The sequence below is a fragment of the Etheostoma cragini genome, chromosome 3 (assembly GCF_013103735.1).
Source record: "Etheostoma cragini isolate CJK2018 chromosome 3, CSU_Ecrag_1.0, whole genome shotgun sequence".
Lineage (NCBI taxonomy): Eukaryota > Metazoa > Chordata > Actinopteri > Perciformes > Percidae > Etheostoma > Etheostoma cragini.
Window position 1 is genome coordinate 2,427,349 of NC_048409.1, and position 10,892 is coordinate 2,438,240.

General features: G+C 41.1%; 1 protein-coding gene across 4 annotated transcripts in view; it reads left to right on the plus strand.

Moving 5' to 3' along the window:
* igsf9ba (immunoglobulin superfamily, member 9Ba) overlaps positions 1–10,892 on the plus strand; it is a 63,569-nt gene that overhangs the window by 26,050 nt on the left and 26,627 nt on the right. For all 4 annotated transcript variants that reach the window (XR_004655976.1, XM_034866898.1, XM_034866896.1 and 1 more), the window contains exons 3-4: positions 1,259–1,405; positions 7,784–7,935. Coding sequence is in view for 3 of the 4 variants with exons in the window: in XM_034866898.1 (XP_034722789.1) it covers positions 1,259–1,405; positions 7,784–7,935 (299 nt within the window). In the remaining variant the exon portion in view is untranslated. The remainder of the gene's footprint in view (positions 1–1,258; positions 1,406–7,783; positions 7,936–10,892) is intronic.

Below are 10,892 nucleotides of genomic sequence, written 5' to 3' on the forward strand. Positions count from 1 at the left end.
TATAGCAGTTCAGCCCACCCGTCAATATATTTGCTTGACAGTTTGAAAAACCAGGAAACAGTGCTTATAGAACATCTACACATCAAAGTTAGAAAGAGTGTCTCCGAACACTCATCAGACAGCGAATGTTTTAGTCTGTTGGGCTGTCAGAGGCAGCCATGTGAGCAGCGGGCTGGAGGCTTGAAGACAGACAGCTTAGCAGCTGAAAATCTCACCATGCCTGGTTTCCTGAACTTCTCTCATCCCACGTGATTTCCTCCTTTTAGAATTCCAATTTATCCTCAGCCTTGAAGAAGAAAAAAGTGGTGCGGATGAGGAAGTTTTAAAAGGCATGGATCATTTCTTTGATGTGGGAGGCTGGTCTTTTCCCACAGTGACACCAAATACTTTATTTTAATTCAGCTGAAGGTATTGCTCCTAGGTAGTTTCATGCAGAAATCCCATTACTGGAAGGTAGCTGGTTTGATTTCAAGCCACATTTATGCGTAAATATTGTGAGGAATATTTAGAGGAATATGCTTATTTGCTTTCTTGCCGAGATTTAGATGACATCGCTTGTGTCCGTCCTCTGTACAAACATAAGAGTGGTATTGATCGTCTTCATCTATCTCATGGCAAAAGGCTAAATCATTTCCAAAAATTTCAGTCTGCTTGCTCTTCAGCATGATCCGTTTTGTGCTTCCTCCAATAATCCAAAGACGTGCTAGTCAGGCTGATTGAAGGCTCTAAATTGCCCCGTAGGTATGAAGGTGCAGTAATTGTTAGAGATTGTCTGTCTCTATTTACTCTGTGAGAGACTGGTGTTTTCCAGCCTTCCATTCATGGCTTGGAAAGCCTCCAGACTGCTGTACTCAATGAGTAAGAATAAAAATGAATTTGTTTGTCATACCCGACTTGGACTTTGTGCATCAAAACAGGCTTGGGCATGTCTTTATTTTAATTACTAGTAGTTCAAAGTCTGACTTTATGAGTCATATACTGTTGCACTTAATCCTAACAGCATACATTACTCAGTGGCAGAATGTATTTTATTTGTCTTAGTAGTTTACACCCTGACTTGGAGGCTACATTTGATGCAAACCCAGTGCATAAATTAAATTACATAAATTAGTTCCATTCTGCAAGAAGAAACAAGGTTGAAGTGAAGGGCTGCTATGATGGATATCTGTGGTGAACGACAAAGCTAGGGGTTTTGAAAGAAAAGGAAAAGACAAATGTATATATATATAATTTTATTTGAATCCCCTTCTGTCTCTAGGTAGAGCCTCTCTGCACGGGAAGGCCTCCCTACAGATCGACCCGGTGCGCTCCGAGGACCAGGGCTGGTACGAGTGCAGGGTCCTGATGCTGGAGCAACAGTACGACACCTTCCACAACGGCAGCTGGGTGCACCTCACAGTCAACGGTGAGTCACCCGCCGAGGGCGCCTGTTCTCTGACTGTATGTGTTTGTGGGTGTGAAGAGAAACAAATGGAAAACCTGCGTCATTTAAATTCAATTAAGCTCAATTAAGATTTATGAAAAAAAAAATCCTAGAGGACATTTTCTCAAGGTAAAATGTACAAACGCAGGTAATACTAGTGTGTCAGCACACCTGATGATAAGCATATCATTATTTAGCCATTACATTTGATTATAAGGAGGAACAATACTCCAATATGCATACATATGTTTGGTAGATAGTGTAAATGTTTACGTGTTGTAATGGAATTTCAAGTCATTTTTCATTTTGATTAAAATAAACTGATATTAAAATATCTCATTTTATCAGCATCAGGTATAATCATAGACATCTGAACACTCAGTCTGTTTTTAACATATAGTTCTGCATCCTTCAATTACTTTTAGTTTTAGTGGTTATGCCCTTGATTTTACTATAATTCTGTTTTAATGACAAAGGATGAAATCATTAGTTGATTAATTGATTATTCGGCCGAAAGGAAACTATTTTGATGATTGACTAATCATTTCAGGAACCCTGGAACATCAGACATTTAGCAGCTTCTCGTATGCTTTTCATTGAACATTGAAAATCCGTGGGCTGCGGACTGTCATTTTTTTCACTATTTCCTGACATATTCAGAAAAAATTATGAATGGGGTAATTATCAAACATATAAACTGTAAGGCATTCTGATTGGTGTATGTGTGCAAACTCCTCTTGTACTTGCTGGACTTATACTAAAGTGACACACTCTTTATAACACTACTTTTGTCTTTTGAGGGTTTTTACTTAAAAATAAAGTAACTAATCCTACATTGCAGCTCTGTAGTAACTCACTGGTTCAGTTATCTGCTGGTGACAGTTTATGGTTTTCTATATATTTTTTTACCAGACACATTTGACGGAGTAGTTATTAGACACAGTTTCAGATCTTTCCTGCAGCTTCTTTTCAAAAGGCCCTGGTGTAAAAAAGAGATGAGAGGCTGGTTAGAAGAGAATTGATTGCGGCCTGTTTAAGGCGGTTCCGGCAGGGATCGTCTGCGATAGTCTGAGAGCGATCCAACTGATGACCAGGCGGAAAAAAAATCTGCACCTTAGCGTTTCCCAGGAATTCCCCAGTGGCTCAGAGAATCCTGTGTGAAGTGTGTCTTCACATTGTTGCAGAGCGGCAGAGACAACGACTCCTTCGTGTTTAATTTTTCTAAGCCCTATATCTGTTTCCCATGAGGAATGCTTTTTAGATTATATTAAGCTACTTCATATATTTTGCAGTGTATGTAACTGAGTAAATGCACGATGCAGCAAAGATGCAGTAAAGTAAATGCAGCAAATTCATGTAGTACGTCTCATTTTGTGGTATTCGTTGCATTTCTTAGTTGGCTTTTCTGCAACTGGTTAATATGAGCCGGTGATTATTTGCCAATCAGAATGGTTCAGGCCAAAAGCGGTGATTTTTTTCTGTTAAAGCTTCACAGGTCTCTAACTTCAGAGCGCTGTAATCCTCTGTGCGGTTAGAGAGAGACTTGTGAGACTAGAGAGAGACAGCAAACTGTCAAACTAATTTACGTGTATATTTTTAGCGCTGTGTGAAACTCATGCATTTTCATTTTGATCATGCATATGTTTTACAATGGATGCAATTTTCCTATTTGAATAATGATTACAAGGCGCTGTATGCGAAATACTGTGTAAAGAACCATTTATAAAGTCCATTGCACAGCATAATCACTTTGGAATGAAAAATGCTGATGTACATACGTGGTTATTATCAATGCAGAACATAATGTTTTCTTCAGTGTGTGTTTGTGTGTTAGTACAGCACATGCATGGAAAATTGCTGTGTTCACTGTGTTCTGTGCACAGCGCATTACATCAACATTGGCATGATAGCGCCTCGTTGTGTGTGTTTGTATGCCGCTCAATGAGATCCCTGTCTGCTGGTTGTAGTTGAAGAGTGAATAGGTCGTACTCTGCCATCACCTGCACACTCTCTGGAGTTTGGGAATGTGTGTGTGTGTGTGTGTGTGTGTGTCTGTATGTGTGTGTGTTTGTGTGTGTGTGTGTGTGTGTGTGTATGTGTGTGTCTCAATGTCTTGTTGTGTAGGCATACTGAATCCCTGTAGCTTTCCTCATCAATAGTCAGTCTTAACTTCAACTGCTCCCTCCCTCCCTCCCTCCCTCTTTTGCTGCTTCCCACTCCTGTCAGGCCCTTCAACAGAAACTGAGCTCTTTGGGTTGTAGGGTCGTAGCACAACTAATAATATCTCTGAATGTCATATTGTATTTGGCATATTAAGTGATGGCATTTTACATGACCTCATGTATGTCCTCTGTCGGGCTTTAAAGATGCAATCAGCTTGCTCTGCATACTTGGTGTTGATGTGTTTAGCTGGTAAAAATAATTATTTGTTTGCGGACTCATAATTGATTAAAAATACAGACATTCATGGAAATACCAAAAGCAGCAGTTGTCACAGAGTCACGATATCCAAAAGGGGAATTCATATGAAGACTTTATGCTACTGTTGTCATCTAAATGGGTGTCTGTAAGGGAAGCAGGTGCCATTTTCGTCTGGCCCCCACACAGACACTAAGGGCACCCATTTCCTTTGGCTGTTGGTATTTGCATACACTCCTCCTTTGAGTTCCTGTTTGCTGGCCTTTACTTCCTGCCAAGCGGACAGGGAATGCGTGCCCACTCAGTGGCAGGTGTCAGATGGCAAGGCCTTGTGCCCAAAAAAGACACTAAGTCCACTCTCTCTCTCTCTCTGCCCTCCCTCCTTTTACTCCTCTCCTCTTTCTAGTCTTGTCTCTCTTGTCCTTTCACTTCTCTTTCAAGCATCAGCAAGCTTTTCAGGAATGGAAAATACACTATTGCACCAGCATTCATGATTTTAATGGACACACTGAAAAATTAAAAACACAGACCCTGCCACTGTGTTATCGGGTCAGGGATGCGCTGGTGTTTAGGCCCCATTTGGTTGACCCAACTGGGGCCCAAATGCCAGCTCATTTGTCCACCAGCTCAATATATCCCTCATGCATCTCTGTCCTGGTCAGTCTCTAATGGGCCCATTGTGGCTCCAAATGGAGCACATCTGAACAATTATCCTCAGGCTCGTGTAGGACCCAAAGATGCAGATTTTTTTTCTCCACTTAAATCTGAGTTGACATTAAATCGACCAATGAAACAACAAATACTAGCAAACGAAACAAAAAGAAATGTGCTTGGGGATTGCCTTCACATTTTACAACCTTGGAGAATAATGTTTCTGGTGACTATTGTTCTGGTCCAGTGTTGTCACTTGGAGTCTTGTACAGGGTCCGTTTTTTCCATTTTCTGTCCAGTTTGTATTCTTGTTGTCTTGGTTTGTGTGTCAGTATTTCCATTAAAAACAGTTCTACCACAATTGTTAGCCATTGGTTTAAAGATGCAGATTTAAACAAGTGGACTTTTTTTCAAATTCATCCCGAAATTGCTCACATGGGCCCAAATGTCAGCCTGAAAAGGACCCATGTGTTGGTTACAAAATTACAAAATGATCTTAAGCCAGTGTCTACAACCTATCCCAGATTGGTTGGCATCCAATGTGTAATCTTCCATGTCTGTTGGCCTAGTCACAGCAAGGATTTATGGCTCTATGATAGCCTAATGTGACAGTGACCACCTCAAAACACAAAAATATTGTGTAGTCTGATCCTGCCAAAAGAGACAGATAGGATGTGAGTGTGGCAGTAAGAGCCCCGATCTTTCTTATCTTAATAACTAAATATTATAATCCGGATTCTATGGAGTACCTTGAGTATGCTGACATTCGAAGAGGGAGGAAACAGCAACAGTTTACACTGAAACACACGTTACACGTTAGAGACTCATGATGTGAAATCAATGAAAAATGTGTACTCTATGTATCCTTATTCCCTTAGGAGCTGAGACAAGAATAGAAAGACCAAGCAAGGGCATGATGCAGATGCACAAGTTAGTGAAGAAATAACAGTACATGTACTGTAAGCCTTCAAAGAGGGGGATCTTCAAGCATCTTTTAATGTATATAATTGATGAAGAGCTGCAGTAAGTAGGGCGAGAATGTGATCAACTCCCTGGTTTCCCAGCCACGGTGACACTTCCTCTGTAACGAGCTGTACCTGATGGTGTGAAAACAACTCCCAGGTTGACAAATGTACCTGCTGTTTCCACCGCCATGTGTGCCAACTATATCCTGTCAACTTATGCTCAATTCCCTGAGAACAATCCGAATTAGCATTACTGCAGTGTAAAAAACATGACTCCCTTACAAGTAAATGTCCTGCTTTTAAAAGTCTACTTATTATCAGCCACATTTACTTAGTATTGGATATAATTATACATTTATGTTAATAATACCGATGCATTTTACTGCTGGAGCTGGTCGAGATTTAGACAATTACTGTCTATAGAGTTAGGTAGTTTAATCGAGTGCTTCCCAAACTGAGGGGCGGGTCCCACCTGAGGGTCACCACATAAATCTGACGGCCATTTTGGCTCCAGCCCGACAGAGTGTCTCTCTAGCAGCTGCACTGGCTAGTATGATGTATAAAACAAAATCTAGAGTGTCATCCTTTGTCTGTTTCCTCAGTAGTGTAATGTGACTGTATTGTGCAAAATGTCAACAAACTAAATGAGGAGAAGGGAAACCAATAAGTGTAGAATGTAAAGAAAAGCAAGCAGAGAGAAGGAGGGTTACCGACATTCAAATAAATTGTGTGGAAGCAGGTGGGGTCATTACTGGGGCCTCAAGCCATCCGAGAGCTTGAGAGGGAACATCTCTTCTTACTAACAATAGACATCTCATGTGACAAGGAGCCCCAAATACATTTTCATATTTTATTGTATTAGTTTTTTTTTTTTTACCTTTATTTATTCAGGTTAAATAAATAAAAAATAAAATAATCACATTCACACAGTTTCACACATGAATTCATCTTAATGTCTTAATTAAATGTAAAAGTTTCCTTGGCCTTTGGAATTAAAATAGCCTCCCCCCCCCCCCATCACATACCCTTCACCATACCTAGAGATGGGCATGGTGATGATGTGGGGAACCATGTATCCATGTAATAACTGTCCTTTAATATTAAAAATCTGCCTGCCTCTATGGGAATTTAACATAGGGGGTGTGTACTCATGCCCCCTGTATTTTAAGGAAGAACATTTATTTCTTTATTTATTAACAATACATTACTCATCCACAAAGAAAATTTGTGTCTTTGAAAGGTTGGATTTCCCTACATTTTTTTAATTAAGGCATAAAGATCAATTTCCAAAATAAGTTTTTTATTCCTCTATTTAATTATCTTTAGCATTGGTGTGTAAACTCATTCTAGCCACTTTATGTATGTACTTCAAATCTTAAACTGCTAAACAACTTGTCGGTATAGGCGGTTAAATAATGAGTCAAATCTACCGATGAGAATGAATGAAGTATCTTCAGATAAAAAGCAGAAACTCCTAGGGAAGCAGGTTGAAAAATGTAATGATGCATCATGATCCGTGTAATAGCGTAGCGTTGACCTGTCAGCTACCCGAGCAAGCGATACACAAACCAATGATGCATTTTATCTCCATTAATCCACTGTATTGTAATGAGTGTTAGAGAGCGAGACGTGGACACGGACAGGCAGAAGTCTGAACATGCTAATTGGCCGATTTGTTTACTCCATGCCAGGTGCTTGTGTGCAGTCTGAAGCACGGGAGCACTCCCAGCGGCAAGCGGTGACCCATTTGTACAGCAGCGCTGTTTTTTTTTTCTCCTTAACTAAACTGTGGCACTATTTATAATCAAAATATTATGTCGGAACACTGAAAGCAGCTGCTGGTGAAAACTCTGGTTTATTGGCCTGCAGTAAGTGGTGAAGAGCTCCCTTGTGGCTCTTAGTGAAGCTCAAAAACATCAGGTGGAAATGCAGTGATGCCGCAAAGTGGTTTCTGTAGGTTTTCAAGAATAAATGGCAACATGGAAGGAACTGGTCCCTGTTCCCTTGGATGTCTTGCTGCATGGATGTGATAAGAGCTGAATACTGCCACATTGTCCCGCTGGTCAATGACGGTACTACAACAACAAAAATCCCCTGTGGCCCAAAAAGTGTCACCGAGGTCACCTCGGATGACACAACAAGGTCAACTATTGCTGTTTGTATTTTTAAGTCATGGAGGTTTCATACTTAAAACTTAAATTTTGCTGAAGCTTCCAAGGGCCGAGAAAATGTTTTTATGATACATCCATGGGACAGAATAGTCCACAAGGGATTATTGTTGCAGTATAACTTCTGTAATGATTCCATTTTTTTACTTTCTCCACAGCCCCACCTTCATTTACAGCGACGCCGCCACAGTATGTGGAGGCGAAGGAAGGGGGGAGCACTGTGCTTAGCTGCTCTGCCCAGGGAAATCCAAAACCAATGATCAGCTGGCTGAGGGAGGGGGAGGAGCTCGCATCCAACACAAAATATTCGGTAAGAATGGTGATCAACAAAGGACGTAATACTTATTTATGATTATGTACAAATATAGAAGCAGGGCGTGTGCACAGATGGTGTCATCCGCTGAGTCCATCTGTACTGGAAGTATGTCATGTGAGTATGTCTGACTCGCTAATATCAGCTTGGGTTGTTGTTGTGCTGCAAAAAAAAAAAATAATAATCAGATTTGTGATGGTCTTGCTTTTGAAATTTGTGGAGCTAAGGCTTTATGTGTCGCTCGTCAAGAAACATTGAAACAGACAGTTAGTTAACAGGTAAGAAGACATTCTCAATTAGAGTAATTTATACAATTTGTTTTCATAGATTTCTATGTTTTTAGTTGACAACAAGTTAATAGTTGAAGACATTTGATGCTGTTTTATATAGACCTTAGTGGCCCCCTAATACTGTATCTAAAGTCTGTTTTATATAGACCTTAGTGGCCCCCTAATACTGTATCTGAAGTCTCTTTTATATAGACCTTAGTGGTCCCCTAATACTGTATCTAAAGTCTCTTTTATATAGACCTTAGTGGCCCCCTAATACTGTATCTGAAGTCTCTTTTATATAGACCTTAGTGGCCCCCTAATACTGTATCTGAAGTCTCTTTTATATAGACCTTAGTGGTCCCCTAATACTGTATCTGAAGTCTCTTTTATATAGACCTTAGTGGTCCCCTAATACTGTATCTGAAGTCTCTTTTATATAGACCTTAGTGGTCCCCTAATACTGTATCTGAAGTCTCTTTTATATAGACCTTAGTGGTCCCCTAATACTGTATCTGAAGTCTCTTTCCCAAAATTCAGCCTTGGTGCAGAAGTACAGCCACAACAGTCCGTCCCACTATGAGCTTTCCTTAGTCTGTGGCATTTCTGTGTCAGTAGCTTTTGAGGAGGAGAGGGGGGGGCAAAGCGGAGGCGGGGGGTTTGGCCTTGACCAACTGCTTCTTTGCTCGTTTGAAAGCCATGATGTCTCTCTCTGATGGTTGGGCCAAATTGTCTGATTCCAGATCGGCCCGTCTGAGCTTTCATGTTCTCAAAGGCAGAGCAGGATACTCAGGGCTCGGTTTACACTTATCACCTTGTCTAGCCACTGTGGGACCATAGGCAGGCTGGGGGAACTCATATTAATGTTATAAAACCTCATGAAGGGAAATTTTCATGCCGTGGGACCTTCAAACAAAGTTAAGACTGGCTGTGTGCGACTTTGTTGTCTGGTGATGCAGGATTTTTATCAATTCATGACCTCCCAAAATTAACCAGTGTGATGTCGTGAGATGATATTTCTGGCACAGCCTCGGTTTGCTTTAATAGCAGCAGAATGTCTCAAGCTACATAAACCAAAAACAATAAAACATCAGGTGATAGAATGTGGCATTAGTCGCATAGAATAAAAGACAGGTAACACACTGTTTCATTATAGACGACTCAGAAACATCAAGAGCTTCAGCGCGACGATATTGGATGTTTTATATATTTAATAAAAGGGCCAAATATCATGTTTTTTCATGTGGAAAAGCTCTGGCTCTCTTGCTCTCACTATACAACCACTAGTGCTCTCTCCACCTGCATGTGTAGCTGGATGCAACAAGTTCACACCGGTTCTCCGGCGATAGGATGCCTCCTTTCTACACTTCTGCATGGCCTCACACTCTCATATGTCACTGATATTGCAGTCTGCTGCCTTCGACTCTTTACAGCTGCCTGTGTGATACAGGAAGTGACAGGAGCATGCTGGAGTGTCTGTTTAGGGCCTTTTCTACACTTCTTGTTCATTTTCCCCCTTTTCTCTCCCTCCATTCGCCTCTTTTTAACACCATCCCCTCTAAATGATTAGACAACATTCAGATGCATTATTAATCTCCTTCCCCTGCATCAATATTACATTAGTCCTAATATGAATGTTACACTTAAAAATGAAAATCGCTAGTGAGAGCTTAAAGCCATAATTCACTGGCTTCACCATTATGTACTGAGAAAATGTAAAAAGCGAAACCCTTAGCAGCTGTCGTCATCTATTTGGCTGCTCAGAGTGTGTGCTCGAGCCTCAGACATGGGAAAGCTCCTTCCTGTAGTGAGAAGAGTGTGTGTGTGTAAGGGCAAATTTGCTCAACCACATGATGATATCCATGGAGACGTCGTGGAGAAAGGCAGGAATGTGACAGACAGGGTTTACTTTATTGCTTTTTTTATTTGCACGCAGTCAAAAAGAGAGCCGTAAAACAAAGACACTTAACAAAACAGTTGTGCAGGAGACGATAGAACTCTGGGTGGAATTATAAGGGTCTTCCCCGAAGTGCACTCAAATGATAAACAAGCAGGAAAACAGCGGCACCCCCCCCATCACACACACACACACACACACACACACACACACACACTTTTTCAGAAGCCAGTAACTCTCTGGATGCATCATTGAAGTGTGACACAAATTGAAATTCGGCATTCTTCATCTCACGCCTCACCTTATCTAAAGCTTCGTCTTTCCTCCGTCCCCATTTCCTCTCATCTCCTCATCCTCCTCCTTCTCCTCCTTTTCTTTAATCTCTCCCTCACCTTGGATTGAGTACAGCTGAAAACTAGGGGTTGAAAAAAAATCAATTCTTAGATGCAATGGGATTCTCTCTAGAATGATTCAACGCTTGATTCTGATAAGTTAACAATCGATCATCGATTGGCATGGGGATTGATTTGCATTGAGAGATGATTTTATGGAAAGTTCCCCATGTCAATCTCTATGAATGGTGAAGGGTATGGGATGTTTGGGGGGGTATTTTAATTCCAAAGGCCAAGGGAACTGTGTCAGGATGCAGGATGCAGGAGATCAGTCAGTAAGGGAGTTGGTCTGGTAACCGAAGGTTCAAGTCCCCCATGTGGACCAAAGTATGGTGGTGGACTGGTAGCCAAGGTGTTCTTGAGCAAGGCACCGAACCCCCAACTACTCGAGGCAAT